General features: G+C 40.2%; 1 protein-coding gene across 1 annotated transcript; it reads right to left on the bottom strand.

Moving 5' to 3' along the window:
• Positions 1-3,997: 3,997 nt before the first annotated feature.
• LOC109400504 (vesicle transport protein GOT1B) lies at positions 3,998-17,225 on the bottom strand. The gene is made up of 4 exons (XM_029860251.2): positions 16,799-17,225; positions 16,643-16,734; positions 16,322-16,582; positions 3,998-4,483 (listed from the first exon to the last, which is right to left on the bottom strand). The coding sequence occupies exons 1-4, from the start codon at positions 16,821-16,823 to the stop codon at positions 4,439-4,441; spliced, it is 423 nt and encodes a 140-aa protein (XP_029716111.1). The 5' UTR covers positions 16,824-17,225; the 3' UTR covers positions 3,998-4,438.
• Positions 17,226-18,454: the final 1,229 nt, after the last annotated feature.

Genomic DNA, 18,454 nt, shown 5'->3' with positions numbered 1-18,454 from the left:
CTCACATACATTACATATACATATCTCATCATGGGAAAGGGAGGGACCATTAGGGCACCCGATTGAAGCGATTTGGACAGGAGCTTGGAACTGCCTCCTCCTTGTTGTTAACATTTCGTGGATTGAGGGCGGGCTCTTCGACCCCATCTATTGGGAGTATTCTGTCAATCGAGGGCTTGATTTTGCAATTGTTCGTGAGAACTATCTTCTGGAAGGAGATTCTTTTCCCCTGACGTGGGTTTCGCGCAAGTGTCTCTGCTTGCGGGTCCGCACAACCCTTTTTGGCCCTTCATACAGGAGAATGACTGACCACTAACAACAGCACAATCTTGATCTAATCGCTTTTCAGATTATTCCAGTGCTATAGGCAGCTGCCTTGCTACAATAGATGGTAGAACAATATCATCATCATCATCATCAAAAATACTTGTTTGCAGTTTTGCTACAGGGTATATTCCCAAATCCTGGCGGGATATTACTGTGAAGTTCATTCCGAAAGTGGGTCGTGCGTCGTATGAAGAAGCAAAGAGTTTCAGACCTACTAGTTTGACCTATTTTCTACTGAAATGCTTAGAACGCATTGTGGATCATCACATCCGTGATGTTCATCTGGCCAACGTGCCTCTTCATGTGAACCAACATGCCTACCAATCTGGTAAGTCCACTGTGACTCTTTTACACAAGGTTGTTTACGATATCGAGAAAGCATTCGCTCAAAAGCAATCTTGTTTGGGTGTATTCTTAGATATCGAGGGTGCCTTTGACAATGTGCCTTTCGATGCCATATTAGAAGCCGCACGGAGTCACGGTATATCTCCAATGATTTCCAATTGGATTCATCAAATGCTCAAAAACCGATATATCTTCTCGACGTTGCGTCTAGCAGGGCTTAGGAAATTGAGTGTTTGTGGATGCCCCCAAGGGGGAGTCCTGTCACCGCTTTAGTGGAATCTCGTAGCAGATACGTTATTGAGGTTTTGCCGACGACTACCTTACATTGTTAGTTGGTATGTGTCACCACTCTTTTCGACCTTATGCAAAGCGCCCTTCAGGTAGTTGAGGGTTGTGTCGCCAATATGGCCTTTCGGTTAATCCGAGTAAACATCTATTGTTCTTTTAACGGAAAGGCGAAACCGTAATGGCGTTCGACCTTTGCGTCTATTTGATTCTGAAATCGAGGTGACTGAACAGGTAAAGTACGTTGGAGTCATTCTTGATTCCAAGCTATCCTGGACACTTCACATTGAGTTCAGAATCAAGAAAGCTTGTATGGCCTTCGGGCAATGCCGGCGAACCTTTGGTACAACTTGGGGTCTCAAACCCAAGTATATCAAATGGATCTACACAACTGTTGTTCGGCCAATATTGGCCTATGGATGTCTTGTGTGGTGGCAAAAGGGCGAAATGAGAACGATTCAATCAAAGTGAGGCCATCTGCAAAGGATGTGCTTAACCCTTATGTGGCCGGCAGGGTGCCCGGGTACCCAGCACCCATTTAAAATACACGGTGTAGAAAAAAGCAAAAAGTTTGCCGGACACATAACGGTTAATGGCGATGTCTGGAGCGTTCTTTTCAACTCCCACGGCAGCGCTCGAAGTTCTCTTTGACGTTGCTCCACTACACATTCATCTCAAACAAGAAGCACTTTCTTGCACTTACCGTCTACCTACGGGTACTCGGTCTACTAGAGGAAACTCCTGTGAACCGCACATCAACACACACCTCGTTGTTTCCACTTTTGGTGAATTGGGACAAAATTGTCCTTGCTCCAAGTGATCTTACAAATGCTTGTAATTTCACATATAGGAAATTTTCCACGAAATTCCCTTCCCGGGAAGAGTGGACTGGAGTGGAAGAGTGAATATCTGGAAAGAAGTATTTCAGACGGCATCGTATGTTACACTGATGGCTCCCTTCTCGAAGGTCGAGCAGGTGCTGGTGTTTATTCTCGTGAGCTAAGGCTGCATCAGTCTTACTCACTTGGTAGATACTGCACCTTTTTTCAGGCCGAAATCTTTGCTTTTATGTGCGGAGTGCAATCAGCACTTCAGCAGCACGTATTAGGCAAAGTAATATACTTCTGTTCAGATAGCCAGGCTGCTATTAAAGTACTTGCTTCGGCCAACTCCAGGTCGAAGATAGTTATCGCTTGTCGAACTCAAATCGAGGAGCTGAATTCAGCAAATGCTGTTCACCTTGTATGGGTACCTGGCCATTCTTCCATCGCTGGAAATGAATTGGCTGATGAGTTAGCTCGCACTGGAGCATCACATGACTTCATTGGCACAGCATGAGCCAGCTATTCCGGTATCCAAGTGTTGGGTAAAGCTTCAGATTGACACCTGGGCTGCCACTCAACACAGACAATACTGGAATAGTTTGGAGTCACGTCGTCAAACAAAATTGTATTGTACAGAGCCATCTCCAAGGGTGGCGAAGTATCTAACAAATCTATCAGAGCAGAATTACAGCATTCTGGTCAAAGCATTGACTGGCCACTGCCGACTCAGTTATCACACAGAGAACAGACATCCAAGTCCAGTTCCGAAACTGTGTAAGGAATTTAACGGCCATTTGAAATCGGCAACACAAGTGGCAATAGCGTGGCGCTGCAATCGGTTAATTTCTCATACTAATTAAATTCACCACTTGAAATGTTTCAATTCACCACTGACTGTGGCAATATGGCGTCAGGGTCGCCAGGTCAATTATTGACAAATCTGGATGATTTAGGATGTTTTGTCTGGAAAAGTCTGGATCGTGTAAAAAACCCTACAAATTCCGGGAAAAACCTTACAAATTCCAAGAAAAACCTTACAAATCCCGAAAACAAATGTCTGGATCTTCCAGATTTTTGCAAAATGAGACCTCAAAAATCTGAATAAATCCAGATAAATCTGAAAGGTTGGCAACGCTGTATGGCGTTAGTGTTGTCATCGTGTATTGGTTTGCAACCTTACTCAAGTAAAGATTCAAATCCTTACACAACTTTCTGAATGAATTTTGTTCTAGCCTGGTTGTCTGTTCTCTGTGGTTATCACATGGCGAATATTCAGCAAGCTTATTCATTTGCATGTGATAGCTGTGAATCCGATTATGGAACTTCGTATCATTTGATATGTAGCTGTCCAGTTTTTGCGCAACTGCGTTTCCGAGTATTCGGTAAACACTTATTAAGTGAAACTGACTTCAGAAACCTGAATATTCAGGATATTCTGTTGTTCTTAACCCGCTGTGGTAAAAAGCTATAGGCTCTCTTTCGCTCTATGCGTTATTACGGTGCCCTTTTCAGGACGCTGTTTGAATTCATTGTGGTACGCTTATGTGTTAGTATCCTCTTCCAGGGTACTTTTCCTATTTCCCTACCTGTCCTTATCCCCATCCTCGTCCTTATTTCCTTCCTTTTTCCTCAGGTAGATGATGAAATAGGCTATTATTTTGGCGTTGGCACATATGTCCCAAATGGAGGATAACGTGCCTCTGGAGCCGGCCTTCTGATACCTGATACCTGTGTCATTGTTTCCGAAACGGAAAATTTCGGATATGTTTGCATTTAAGTGAAACATAAGGATATTTATGTACTTTGATTTAATAGGTAGTATCAGCAATGAATCGTATCAGTCACAATAGCAACACCAGAATTTTGGAATAACTAGAGCACGTACGATGGCCTCCATTATTTAGTGTAGTATTCATCCTACCGAAAGAAAGGGATGATGTGAGCTTTTAGGTAAGAGTATGAAAAGTGACACATGTAGAAAATAATTAGGCTAGCTATAGATAAAAGCGTTAGACCTTGATTTGTTCAATCTCCGTAACAGTAAACTTGGAGAGTATTTCGAAACAATAAAAAAATTCTCCATACATTTTAAAAGTAAAAAACTCCTGCTCACTAGCGCCATCTGTGGCATTTTTTTGTCGAAGCTGGTAGTCCATTAAGCACAGTTTACCACCACCACAAGCCATGGAAGTTCTTTCTAACAAATCAACACCGTCTTGAAATTTCACATTAAATACAGTTGCATGTCTTTATGTGATCACTGAGAGAAACGTAAAACATGGGCAAGTTATAAAAAATATAACCGTTTCAATACCTAACATTATTATTTTTTCATAACCGTGACACTATACGCTAGTTTGATCCTAAACTCAAAACATACATCGGTTTACGTACAATTGCTAAATTTTCTTAATCAAAATTATGAAGGTTTAACAAAGGTAGGTACTTCAGGTGGGAACAACAGAATTGCAAAATCAATTGTGCAAAGGTCAATTATAGTTGCCTTTCGGAACAATTTAGCTTCACGATTGATTTGGTTTGATGCATGCAGCGATTGATTCGTTAGAGTTCTTCCACAAGAAAGACAAGAAACAATAGACGGGAGAAAACCTTCCGCAATCTTACCGACACTAGAAAAGAGCAGAACCAGATTGCTATCATACCGTAGTTCGATTCGAGTCCCCGGCCAGTCGATCCACGATCTGAAAATATAAAGAAAAAAAAACTGCTTGTAATTATGATCATTCAGCGATAACGATGGATCCGCAGAAAACTCAATTTTTCTCTTACAATAAATATTATGTCTTCATTTTTTTTAATTTATCCAAGCCAATTCGATAAAAAAAAACAACAAAACAGTATAACAATAGAGATAAGTGACATTTCAACACACGAACACTAGCACGAACACAGGAAAAGGCAGCTGCGCACGTAGTGTACACTCAGCCAAAAAACCTTAAGATTTCCATAAGGCCCAACTTATGAAACGGCCTTTAAATAATTCATAATGATTCGGATGAATTTCATAAGGTCACTCAATGACGTAAAATCGTCTCACAGCTTGGCTTTTATTCATGTTTAGCAACATGGTTTTCTCAAGCATCGGTAGCCGTGTGGATAAAACACGGGCTCGGCGATCCCGACGTTCATGGATCGAATCCAGTCTGCATCATTTTAAGATTTTTTTGTTCTTTTCATAAGTCCATCTTATGAAATTTGTCATAGCAAGCACGATTAATTTTCATAAGGTTTTCTTATGTCATTCATAAGAATTAGTTATAGCAAATTTTCATAAGGTATTCCGATGAATTTCGCTAGTTTTTTTCGCTGAGTGAGGACTAGGTGGTGCGAATAGAAACGGTTTTTTTTCAAGCTAGCTAACACACACCTACACACTCCCGGCACACAGCTTGTAAACTCGCACGAGCGTTCAATTTTCTTGCAACCACCTCTCTCAGCGCGGTTGTCAAACACGCCGTCGCGACGCTGTTCGGAAATGGTAAACATGATCAATCCACCATTATTCCGATTTTGTTCTCGTGTTCAAAGTTTATTATTTTCCATTCGCGATGGAAATTTTGATGGATAGTTGTTACAAAATTAGCTAAAATAGGCTCAAAACCATGTTTATCCTTCTCCTCCCTTTCCAACGGCTTGACAGCGGCAAATGGAGATATCGTGACAACAGTTTTGATTATATCCGCAGCACCTAGATAACAATACTCTTCAATCAATCACACAGGTTCAACTAGGTTTAACATAACCCCCATCTTCAATGTTTGGCTCCCGACGAGAGAGCATATTGAGTCAGTCCGCGACACTCAGGTGTAGGAGACTCCATTTCCTGCCGACCCCAAATAGCTTGTCGAGAGAGGTCAAGTACTAAGCGTCGTTGCTGAGGGACATCAATGCAAATAGAGATGGTCTCTCTGCAACTCCACCATTGACTTTGCGTCCTCAAAGTCTAGGAGGGCAGGTGCCAAGCACGAGAAGGGTGACGCGCTCGTCATAAGGACGGAAGAGACTAAGTACGTAGAAGTCTTGAAGGCGATGAGGAGTGACGCCAAGCTCGTGGATCTGGGAGTCGAGGTACGCAGTAGGTATCTATTAGACGTAGTCGTGCCGGTGAAATGATCATCTAGCTCAAGCACGACAAAGAGTACAAGGGCGTCGGATACAAATGTCTGGCGGCAACGGACTGAATATGACGGACCCTTGGCTTCAGGTTTCTGCAACCAGGACACAAGTCATAGGACTACAAGGGCCCTTGCAGGAGCAAGCTGTGTAGGCAATGAGAAGTTGGAATCCATAAGTCAGAAGGCTACACGAACCCGTAACCGGAGGGTAGATGATGTCTACACTCACAGCGATCACCTGGCGGTTCGCTACAGTTCGGTTTGGAAATGACAACCTACCTTCCCGGTGAGGGACTGGTTATATATAAACCACGTAGACCAAAATTTTGCCATCTCAACCAGAGTTGATGTACACGTGCTGTAGTTCCATGTACGGGAGTCACATTGCAAGCAAGCTCCCAGGAGCACCGTACATTTTGAGACTGAAAGTTGTGCGCCTCATTTTTCTCAAGATGTGTCTCATGAGCTTCGTCTCATGCGCTGATTAAATTAGAAAATTTCACGACAAAAACTTCCTAAACGAACGAGAATTGAAACCTAAACCTTTGCATTAAGAGTCCCTAGTCGTATCGCATAGACCAACCAGACACTTGTGTTGTGTACGGAAAAAAGTTGTTGAGGTTCTTCGTTGCCAAGAAGTTGTTTTTCACCTTAGATACCAACAGCTCACGCAGCGCATGAGACGAGCTCCCCGGGAGCTATGTGCCTAGCTCGCACCCACCAGATTTTCGTGAGCCTCCTAGCAGCGCAGCACACTGCGATTTTGAAGAGCTGGGAGATAATTTGGTGGGAGGCTCACTGTCACATTTATGTACACATGAGCAACGGGAAACTCTGATCTCAACACCATCTCCCCTCCTCCGTAGAATTTGGCCAGACAACACACACACCCCTTCCACCAAAAAGTCTATGAAGGTTTATGAATGGACCTTGAGCAGTGGGTGCATATATTTCACAACCCAACCGTTGCTATCGCCTTCTTTTTGTATTGTATCTGTATAGGGTAAATGTACCAATAGTGGTGCTATTAGTAGCTGCATGTAGTAAAATAATTGAATAAAATTGATAAAACCACAAAATAAAAAGTCTAGAAACGTTAACCGGTAGTTTTTCACTTAAATTTGCTAGAAAAAATGTAAAAACCATTGTTAATTTCAGTTTTTGCTAATAAATCACTTGCACCAACTATAGGTACACGGTTCCTATTATGGAGGTAAAATTTAACATTGGTTCCTATAGTGGCGCATCCCATTGAATTCTTATAGGACTCACCACTATAGGATCACTACCACCACTATAGGTGCAAAGGAGCAAAAAAATTAAGGAAAATAATTGTTTAAAATAGGTTTTTCGGCAAATCCTGAACACAAAACTGAATTAATGTTATTAATTAGGTATAATGCATCTATTAAAAATGTCATTTGCAAGCTTTTTGGTCGAAATAGTGCTAAATTGCCACTACCACCACTATTGGTACTACCTCCACTAAGGGAGCTTTTACCCTACAAAAACAAAAACAAAATTATGTTCAACAAGTAAAACATAAAAGTAGTCGTTTAGTCCTTGAAACCGTTGTTTCGTCCTGCGTTTTGGTTGCCCGAGACCTACAATCTGCAATTATTACGTCGAAGCCCCGAGGGAAAAATTAAATCCGAGAAGATGAAGTTCTATCAATTCTATAAGGGTTCTATCCCATTACCCCGAACGCCACTACCCCGAAAGCATATTTTAAAATGTATTATTTTGATAATAGGTTATATATAGTTTTTCGTAAAGGATGTTGGTAAAGGGATTTATTTTTTGCATTTCTTCAATTTTTTTCGCTCTTTTCATCATGAATTATGAAATAAAGTGAACGTTAGCAAAATGTGGTTCAACACAAAGCGTGACTGGCGATAAAATACATGATTCTTCCGATTCTATGGCATTTCCCGGAAACATTTTGCGGAATGACGTATTTCTTGGAAACCTATTTTCGGGAATCCCATTTTCAGGAATGCTGCATTTCTCGGAACGGAAAATTTCCCGGAAAACTGACTCAATGAATATCAACATTTTTAAGTCGATGCATACTAATTGACAAATTTTGGTTCAAAATGGTCTTTATTTGATAATTGATACATACTGATATCCAAAACTTCTGGAAAATAAATATTAAAAAATGCAAAAAATAGCAGATATGATGACGACAGCATTATCATTACAGCTCGAAAGAGCAGCCATTGTTGAAAGAAAGAATAATTCAAAAATATTACTGGCAGCTTCAATATCAGAAGATTCCTGTCTCAAAAGTAACCTTAAAACAAAAGAAAAAAGGAATAATACGTGTATGAGATATAGCTGTCAGCAAGGGCCCGTTAAATACTGGCTGGAACCCGCGATGTCACATATATGGGATGTATTTTCGACTTTCTTCGCTCTGCTGGTATAAAAGTTTAATTCGCTTGTGTTTTCTTCTCCAGTTTTTTTTTCTCTGTTTTGTCCTCTTTGTGTTACCAAGCTACTCCTGGCCATCCGGAAGACCAAGTCCCACAACAAGTTGGTACCAACACCACAAGGCACCGAATTCGCTAGCAAGATGCGATTCACCCCCGGATGAGCAGCAGTGAAACCTTTGGCCCAATCCTTACCCTGTCCATCCCTCAAAATGTGACCTTCTAACCTCGAGCTGCCACGAGTACCCTGGCTTCCACCCATTACTAAAAGATATCATTAAAAAGTTGTTACTCTGTATAATGTATACTATTAAGTACAAAGAAAGATCCTCGGCTCCGTAAAGCGTTATACGCGATTGAGCCCCAAATAAATGAACTAGATAAAAAAAAAAAAAAAAAATACTGGCTGTCAATACTGGCTCATTAGGCCGAAAAGAGATTTGGCCAAAGTAAATATCACTGATCATTAGGCTAGACCAAAATAAGACCGAGCAAAAAATGGGCTGTGAAAGAACAGCCTATTGCTAGAAGAAGGAAAAATGTCATAAGGAGGAATAGATAGTTTGGTAATTGAACTCTGTAACAGTGTAGGTACCTTGAAAAAAAAAATACAACACATACTTGAAAAGAAGAAAAATGTGGTTAAAAGTTTGGCCGCCAATAAGGTCTGCAAGGATATAACTAGAAAGAACAGCCTATAAGTTAAAGAAGGTCAAATCTCCTACGGGATCATTCATAAACCACGTAGACCAAATTTCGATCACCTCAGTCCTCTCCCTCTCCCCATCGTAGAGTTTTGTCCATACTAACAATTTGATTTTTTCATGGAGCGTAGACTATGAATAGACCCCCTCCCACTGAAACTCTACGTAGTTTATGCACGGGTTCTATACAGAAATCTGCAAGGGCCAATAAACCACATGGCTACCAAACAACTCTGTAACAATATAAGTCGAAAGAACAGCCTAATTTTCAAAGAAGGAAAAACGCCAGATGGAATTAATGCATTGGTCGCCAATCAACCCGGTAACGATGTAACTAGAAAGAACAGCCTATAAAATGAAGAAGGGCAAATCTCAATACAGTAAGCAGTTCAACTGTCAGTAAACTATATAACTGCACCTAGAAGAACAACCTTTGAATGAAAATTCCTAAAAATGGAGCATTCGGGAAAATAGTATGGAACCAATTCTTCACAGTAGGGCCACAGCCAATGCAAACTGATAGACTCAGATAATGAGTTTATATATCAACTGGATCGGTACACTCCAGCATAGCCACGAACATTGAACAAAGTGATCATTGGGCTGAATAAATAATAGAACAATCGAATAGCAGGCCTCGGAAAGACAGTCTATTCTCAAATGAAAGAAAAATATCTGATCAAGTTGCCAGTTTGGCCGCCAGTCAATTCTCAAAAACTTAGCTTTAAAGAACAGCCTATTGAATATTCAAAGAAGAACAAGTACCCTATGGAGTTAATAGTTCTTCTGAAAATAAACTATATTTCACTCAAACTCGAAAGAACAGCCACTGATGAAAAGGAGGAAAAAATTCCATAGAGAAATTAACAGTTTATCTGCCGAATAACTTTGCAACAGTACACGATTGGACACTGCAAACTCAAAAGAACAGCCAATTTTTAAAAGAAGGCAAAGCTCCAAGCAGCCTATGGTGAAAAACTGATCTGATTCGAATGTAAAGGAAATTTATGGTAAGAACAGCTAGTCTATCCCAAACTTCTTGGTGACAATTTAACATTTTGCTGATGACTTTCGTCCCAAATGTTTTTTGGCCGAATAGCTGAACATCTTGTCTGTCATTCTCATCATTAAAAAGCCAGCCAGTTGGCATGGTCTGGAGCAAGTATTCGGTACTAAACGATGTGTGTTTAAAACGAATGTTGTGGGGGTATGGTTATTAGGCTGTTTACTTGAATGGTCAGCCAACTTTAAAGAAGGTAAAATGTCAGATTGAAACACTTTCCTAAGCAATAACAATAAGTTCAAAAACACTTTCATAGCAATAACAATAAGTTCAAAAGAAAGACCGGAAATATCGATACCTAAATCTACAGTTTTAAAATTATTAACAAAGGGGCATTGGATGGAGAAGAGTATTCAAACACTAGTATTAGAGTATTCATCTCCATCAACTTCTAAACGACCAACACTTTTTTGGTGATCTCCAGAATGATTCGGGGTAGTGGTCCATTCGGGATAGTGGCTTTCGGGGTAATAGCTTTCGGGGTAATGACCCATTCGGGGAAGTGGCTTTTGGGATATTGGCCTATTCGGGGTAACGGAATTTGGGGTAGTGGCGTTCGGGGTAATGGGGTGGAGCTATTAGAAGTGCTCTTAAACTCGATTGTCGGAAAGAAGAATTAAATATTCTAGAAATTCCTAGAAATTTGAACCAAAACAGCGTCTGAATTCTGAACTGCGAGCCCCAAGTGAAACGAAAAAAGAGGGCGTTCAATGTCTTTCATTTTTTTCAACTATTCCTCCAGGGATTCCATCTGATTCAAGAAGTTCTTCAGTGTAGTCCAGGAATTTATTCAGGAGTTCCTTCGAGCATTTCTCTAGATGTTCTGTAAGAGGTTTTTCCTGGAGTTAATTCAAGAATTCCTCTAAGATCTTCTTCAATTCCTCCCGGAACTTCGTAAGGATCAGGACTTTTTTTTGGCATTCTCAGAAATTTCTTAAAGGATTACGCTAAGATTTTTTTCAGGGATTCCTCCAGAAATTTCTTCAAAGATTTCTCCAGGGGTTCCTTCAGAGACTTCTCCAGGAATTTCTTTAGCGATGTCTCTAGAAATTTCATCAGGGATTCCTCCAACAGTTTTCTCAGGGATTCGTCTAGAAAATTTGTCTAGGAATTCCTCAAGAGATTTCTCCTGGCATTCTTTGAGGAATTTCTCTTGAAGTTCATTGAGAATTTCATCCTAGAATTCCTTAAGGGATTTCTCCAAAAATTCATCCTGGGATTTCTTCATGGATTTCTCCTTGAATTCCTTAATAGATTTCTTTTGTAATTCTTTGGGGGACATCTCCAGCAACTTCTTCAGAGAATTCTCCAGGAATTCTAAAGAGATTCCTAAGGGTTTTTTTCCTAGAATTCTTTGTGGGATTTTCCCCGAAATTCCTTATTGATTCAAAAGCTTTTTATGATTTTTTATGATGATGATGATGATGATGATGATTGAGTACCCACCATCAGCGCAAGCATTACCTATGGCTGCAGAGTCATACCGGAAGGGAATGATCTACCTGATGGTTTGTTGTAGCAGGGTAAGCTAAATTCACTGGAAACCTTCGGAAGACAACACGATGGTTGTTATCTCGTGACAAAGTCTGGCTACCCCACGAACATTTGCCCAGAAACCAGTTTATTTAGCTTCCATAGGCTACCCCTCCCAAAATCCCAAGTTTTCATGTAATTTAAATATAATTTATTATATATTTTTATTCTTAATCTTCTTCTTCTTCTTGGCGTAACGTCCTCACTGGGACAAAGCCTGCTTCTCAGCTTAGTGTTCTATGAGCACTTCCACAGTTATTAACTGAGAGCTTCCTCTGCCAATGACCATTTTGCATGTGTATATCGTGTGGCAGGCACGAAGATACTCTATGCCCAAGGAAGTCAAGGAAATTTCCTTTACGAAAAGATCCTGGACCGACCGGGAATCGAACCCGTCACCCTCAGCATGGTCATGCTGAATACCCGTGCGTTTACCGCCTCGGCTATATGGGCCCTATTCTTAATCACTTAACCTAATTTACAGCTCTATTGTCCACTAGGGCACTACGTGAGCGATTTCAATTGACAGCTGTACCTACAGATTGTACAGCGCCTAGATGTATTCTATTACACTTTATCGAACTGGTTGCCTTTCTGCTGCTTTCACTTTTCTACTCTTTACATGGTAGAATGATGAGCACAAGGATGATAGGTGGCCGTTGTTCCTTTCCAGTCCGAGGGTGTCCATTATGAGTAGCAGTTCGCCGATGTCCAGGTATCCGGGTCCGTTTGAGCCATGGAGCTCAGAAGAGGGTCAGTGTCAGCCGCTCTCGGTGAAGAGCAACTGACGAAAAATTGCAAGTGCCGGGGCTGGGAGCTTTTTATGATTTTTTATGATGATGATGATGATGATGATTGTGTACCCACCATCAGCGCAAGGATTACCTATGGCTGCAGAATCATACCGGAACGGAATGATCTACCTGATGGTTTGTTGTAGCAGGGTAAGCTAAATTCACTGGAGACCTTCGGAAAACAACATGATAATTGTTATCTCGTGACAAAGTCTGGCCACCCCACGAACATTTGCCCGGAAACCAGTTCATTTAACTTCCTTAGGCTACCCCTCCGAAATCCCCATATATGTCATGTTCAAATATAAAAAGTAATAATAAGGAACGAACTCACCGGATAATCCTGACCAGCTGGTTTTCTGTTTGGCTTTGGTCTCAGCATTTGAAGACCAACATGTGAAAAAGGCGGATTTCCAAAATCCTCGAATCGAGAAAACGCAATACAAAGTTTTTCAATCGAAAATTTATTCCTATTTTACAATTTATGGAGAATAGTTATGATTGATTCATGAATTATAATGAAAACAATGCATTTTATCTGATGTGGTGTCAAAAACTACCAAAAAGTGCATATTCGTGTAGAAAATTAAAGAAAAGTTTAGTACGCCCACATTGAAAACTTTCCGTCATTACGCCTAACATGCTTCGCCGCTTGACAGCCAACACTGGATTTACGCCCGGCAATTGATACCTGCTGCCGCTTCCTTTTGTCGTTACGCCCGAGTACTTTTTTTGGTTTATAGAAAGATTATAAACACTAAAACTAGCAGAGTGCAATAAATTAACGTTGGAAAATAAGAAACATGTTTTCCGAGTGTGGCGAGCAACCGGCAGACCAGCAGAATGTCAAGGTTTAAAATATCTTCTACATAATTTACAGTGAAATGATGTTTTAAATGCACTAGGTATATCTAATTTCCATTCCTGTACTGCTTATGATCGCATAACTGTCCCATAGGAAAGCCAGCGAATATGGGACTGATATGCGATCATATGCAGTGTAGTTCCACTTCGGAACAGTTCCATCTGTCATTCAAAATCTTTCTCTCGATACCTGTATGTACTAATAATTAGTAATTATTTTTCGATTAGTGCACCTACGAACCTGTCGTTCCACCGGCCGGACGAAGTAACAATAATCACTCTGATTCCACTTTACCTGGTCAATAGGATTCACTTACCGGAGAAGCATAAGGAAGGATGCTTTCAGTTTTCTGCTGCTGCTGTTGGGGTGTTTTTTTTTTCATCAGAAGCAAACAAACGGAAGCTCCTGCCCGCCGAGGAATATCTGGTTTTTGCCATCTGGATTGGGATTCTCTGAGGGCTTTTCTTCAACGACGAAGACACGGCGAAGGGATATTACCACCGAAATTCATCAATGATGGGCCGCGAACGGGTTGAAATGAACAAAAAACGAATAAAATTACCCGGGCGTAACAACAAACTGGAAGCAACAACAGTAATAAGTGCACGGTGGGAGCTTTTTATGATTTTTTATATTCATAAACTTATTTATGCATTCCTCCAAAAACTACTTCATCGATTTCATCAGAGAGTCTTTGAAAATTTATCCAAGAATTTGTACTCCAGAAATTGCTTCAGGGATTTTCCTGGAAATCCTTGCGAGTATTTTCTTGTAATTACTGGAGAGATTTCTCCAAGAACTCCTTCAAGGATTTCTACAGGAACTCCATCATGAATTTCTCTAGGGACTCCTTCGTGGATTTCTGAAGGATCTCCTTTTCCAGAATTTTTCCAAGGACTCTATGAAATTTCCCCGAATTCCATTATCCCGAAAATGACCCATTACCCCGAATAAAGTCTCTCACTATAATAAATTTTCAATTTGCTTAATTGAAGGAAAGCCATGCAGTTAGTCCCTGGCTTGGTTGATAAAATGTCATTTTGCCTTTTAGAGAATCGAAACACTTACCGTCTACCCCCGTTGGTTTGAACGATACCTCATGCAAACCAGCGGGGTTCATTTTTAATTTGAACTTTTAGTAACCCTGTAGACATCGAAAAACACACTTATGGTAACCCTGTTTGCTGTTTTGTTTTGATTATGCATTCCGTTTCACCCCGTTCCATGAGCAGAATGACGTTTAAACCATTTTTAGTTTGAACGATGTGCAGATCAGCGGGGGTCAAATTAAAAGGTGTTCAGATTAAATGCGGTCAAACCAACGAGGGTAGACGGTAGTAGAAAATAAACAATGTGTTTGTAAAATTAGCTAAGTATATCAAACTCCTGGAACGCTTTGGGGTTTCAGATCATAGGAATGAAGAATAATGAATAATAAGAATACTGAACTAGTGGTCATGTCACTATTCTATATGACAGTACTATTTGATTAAAACAAGGAAAAATCTCAAATTCCTTGGAAGAAAATCTAGAAAGAATAGCCTATGTTTGAAAGAAAGTTACATATTTGACGATCACATTAGCAGTTGGAATACAAAAAGTTCCTCAACGTCTGTCCATCAATTTCTTAAGGGTTTATGGGGGGAGAGATGGTTTGAGAAATCTTACGTGCCATACAAAAATATTTGGGTCCACCTACGAAAAATCTTACAAAGGGGGGAGAGGGTGTCAAAAAAGCGTTAAAATTCCCTTACGTAATAAATGGACAGCCACTCAGGTATTTTGCCTGGAGTTCCTTGAGCACTTTTTCTGGAATTTCTTGAAGAATTCTTCCAGGAATTCCTTCAGTGATTTCTCAATGAGTTTCTTCAAAAATTCATCTAGGAAGTGCTAAAAAATCCATCTTGAAATCCTTCAGGGATTTTTCCTTGAATTCTTTAAGAGATTTCTTCTGAAAGATTTTTCAGTAACTCTTCCGAGGATTCCTTCAGAAGCTCCTTCAGGAATTTATCCAGGAGCTCATTTAGGGTTTCTTCGGTGATTCCTTCAGGAATTTCATTAGAAATATCACCTGAAATTGGCTTCTTTAGCGGTGTTGAGATAATTCCATATTCAAAATCTACATGCAAAACTGAGCCAAAATCCAAATTTTCATGAATTTTGGTGCCCGGGAACCTATTTAAAAATCAGTTTGAAGCTTGTATGGGAGCGATTTGTCGAATCACCCCTCGTCGCATTTTGTACTGGGCGGAGCTGTCAAGCAGTTGGTCAGCTGTCAAAAAGTGGTTTCGAAAAATCTCTTCGAAAGCGATTTTAGGTACCAAAATGAAGTTCTAAAAATCTGAAAAAAATCATCGTGGTTCAGAAAAAGTTGCTCTTTTGTATGAAATCAAAAAATCAATACATTTTTCTTAACTTAAAAACCCAATTGCTGGGAGATTTCACCAGGACTTTCTTCAAAGAGAAACTTTTCTTGTAACTTGTTAAAAGATTTACTGCAGAATTTCATTAGGGATTTCTCAAAAAACTTCTTCAGGATTTCCTCCAGGAACTTCTTCATGGGATTTTCTACAAACTCCTTCAGGGATCTCTCCCAGGAATTTCTTCAAGGATGCATTCTGGATTTTTCAGGAAATAATAGAGGAATTTCATCAGGGATAGATCTTCCGGGATTTCTTCAAGGGTTCATTCACGGGTATTAAAAATTTTAAAATTGTTGATGAAGCGTGGATGACATGACTCCGAACTATCTTGTCCAGAAGATGTGAGTGTTAATATGAGTTTGGCTGGAATGCCATTTTAACGGCCATCACCCAAATTGTCTCTGTGCTACAAAAGAGGTGATGCGATGCCGATGTCTCCGATCGCATGCGAATCCTTTTAGCGAATAAGTAGCCGCGGGTGAACGTCCTGGATAACCTTCAGGAGTAGCCCCTCTCTGAAACAATATGCCTTCTTGGTGGTCCCGGAGAGACGTAGGATTTGGCAACATTTTTCAACACTGACTTACCTTGCTGACGCCGGGCATATTGAGGAAATTGCCCAAAATCGGTACCCTCCGCAGGAAGTTGATGGCCACCGGGAAGAATCCACTGAACAGCAGTATGAACCCGTACGTTTCGATGAGCATTCCGATCAACGGATAGCCAAGCAGGACGATCACGATCCCGCCGAAAAAGGCAATCGAAGCCTTGACCTTGTGCTTCTGGAAAAAGAACCGGAACGTCCGCTCCAGCCCTATCACGCAGGCCAATCCACAGATGAAGAGAATCTGAAATAATGGGAAAGTGGCATGAGTCCAGGATGTTGGTGGATTTTGTAAATTACTCACATTTCCTATTGCTAGTAGACCTTTGTCAAACAGCAGTAACACTCCCAGGAATAGGAATGCTATTCCGAACCCGGCCAAACCTACGCCAATTTCTGCAAGAGAATCAGGATGAAACATTAGTTTGCATTCAAAAGACCGTGCCAACCGCCCACTCACTTTGTGTATCGCTTATCTCGAACATTGTTTCAATTTATCTTCTTCTTATATACTTAATATTAGTAGGACTTGACCCGTGCCTGTCGGGATATGGACTTCTGTTTGTTGTTCTCCACAATCAACAGGAGCGGGCGAGCTTGTCTTGCGCTTCTTTCGGATCCTTATTGCTGCTCCACGTCATTCGTGTGAGTGTTGTTTTCGGCCAGCAACTCGCGGAAAGCGGCGCGCCGCCAAACTGCAGAATCACGACAAAGACAGGACACTTTTGATGCACAGTCGCTTTGTTTCTACCGGACCATAATATAACACAAAAGGATTTGTCGAATAAATGCCACAATCTTTGATTTTTTAGAAGAAAATTTCACTTTCCGTATTCGCCAGAAAGACCACAAGCACAGCAGAAACGGAATGACAGATTATGCGGGGAAACGAAAACAGACAACATAAAAATTAATGCTGCGCACGAACTGTCAAAGTACAGTGAAGGGTTGATTTTTGTTTCACCGCGTAAAATCACTTTATGTTCCACAACGAGTGGGATGACAAAGATATTTAATATCTTGGATAATCCAGTCGAAACCCGAATGAATTTGATTTTTCTTCAAATCCGCTGTGTGCAATTGGGTTCTTTAGGGGTATGCCGATTATTTCATAATCTGATTCTCCGCCCAAAAATTTGCCGATATTCAAAATTTTATAATTTTTGGAGTCCGGGAACTATTTTTAAAATGCATTTAAAGTTTGTATGGGGAAATTTTTTTGTTCGGGTCGAACTGTCACTTTATCGATTGAACTGTCATTCTATCCACGAAAATTAAATTGTTTTGTTAATTTAATAATCAAAACAAAGGTATTTATGGAAATCCAATAAAAATACGTTATACTCAGAAAAATGAGCTCTTTCGAATAGGCCATAGAAAATAGCAATATTTTATTCACTAAACAACCCAATTGTTGTACCTAATTGTAATTTATTTCTTAACGGTAGCCTGTTAGTTATTACAACTGTGTGCTGTGAGATCATAATAGAGGTAATAAACACTAGATTGAGTTCAAATAAGGGCGAAAGTAACATGAGCAAGTTCTCTTCATCGACTCTCTCTTTTTCAAATTCAAGTGACATTAGGGGGCATCCATTAAGTACGTCACGCTTAGTGGGGGGAGGGCAAGGGGGAGGTCACATCAGTAATATTGGGATTAATACGGGTTCATATGAAATGATAAAATATTAATTTGTTAATATTAGTTGTAGTCATCAAGCAAGCCGTGGCTTTTTAAGTACGAACAAATTTGAAGTTTCAAACAGTCATGGAATCAGATAAAGTAAGTCTTCTTTTCTTTTTTTTTTTTTCAAGTAGCACGTAACATTGTCATTTTTTTCTTTATTTTAGGATATCCATTCTTACTTTTGGGAGCGAATGCAAGAGGCAGTCGGCGTATTACCGTATTACGTATTACAGTACGTATTACCGGCGTATTTGAAGTTTCAACAGTCATGGAATCAGATAAAGTAAGTCTTCTTTTCTTTTTTTTTTTTTTCAAGTAGCACGTAACATTGTCATTTTTTTCTTTATTTTAGGATATCCATTCTTACTTTTGGGAGCGAATGCAAGAGGCAGTCGGCGTATTACCAAAACATCTGATGCGCATCCTGAA

This window comes from Aedes albopictus, chromosome 1 (assembly GCF_035046485.1).
Source record: "Aedes albopictus strain Foshan chromosome 1, AalbF5, whole genome shotgun sequence".
In the NCBI taxonomy this organism is placed as follows: Eukaryota; Metazoa; Arthropoda; class Insecta; order Diptera; family Culicidae; genus Aedes; species Aedes albopictus.
The sequence above is the reverse complement of the archived record's forward strand: the minus strand, read 5'-3'. Positions and strand labels throughout refer to the sequence as shown.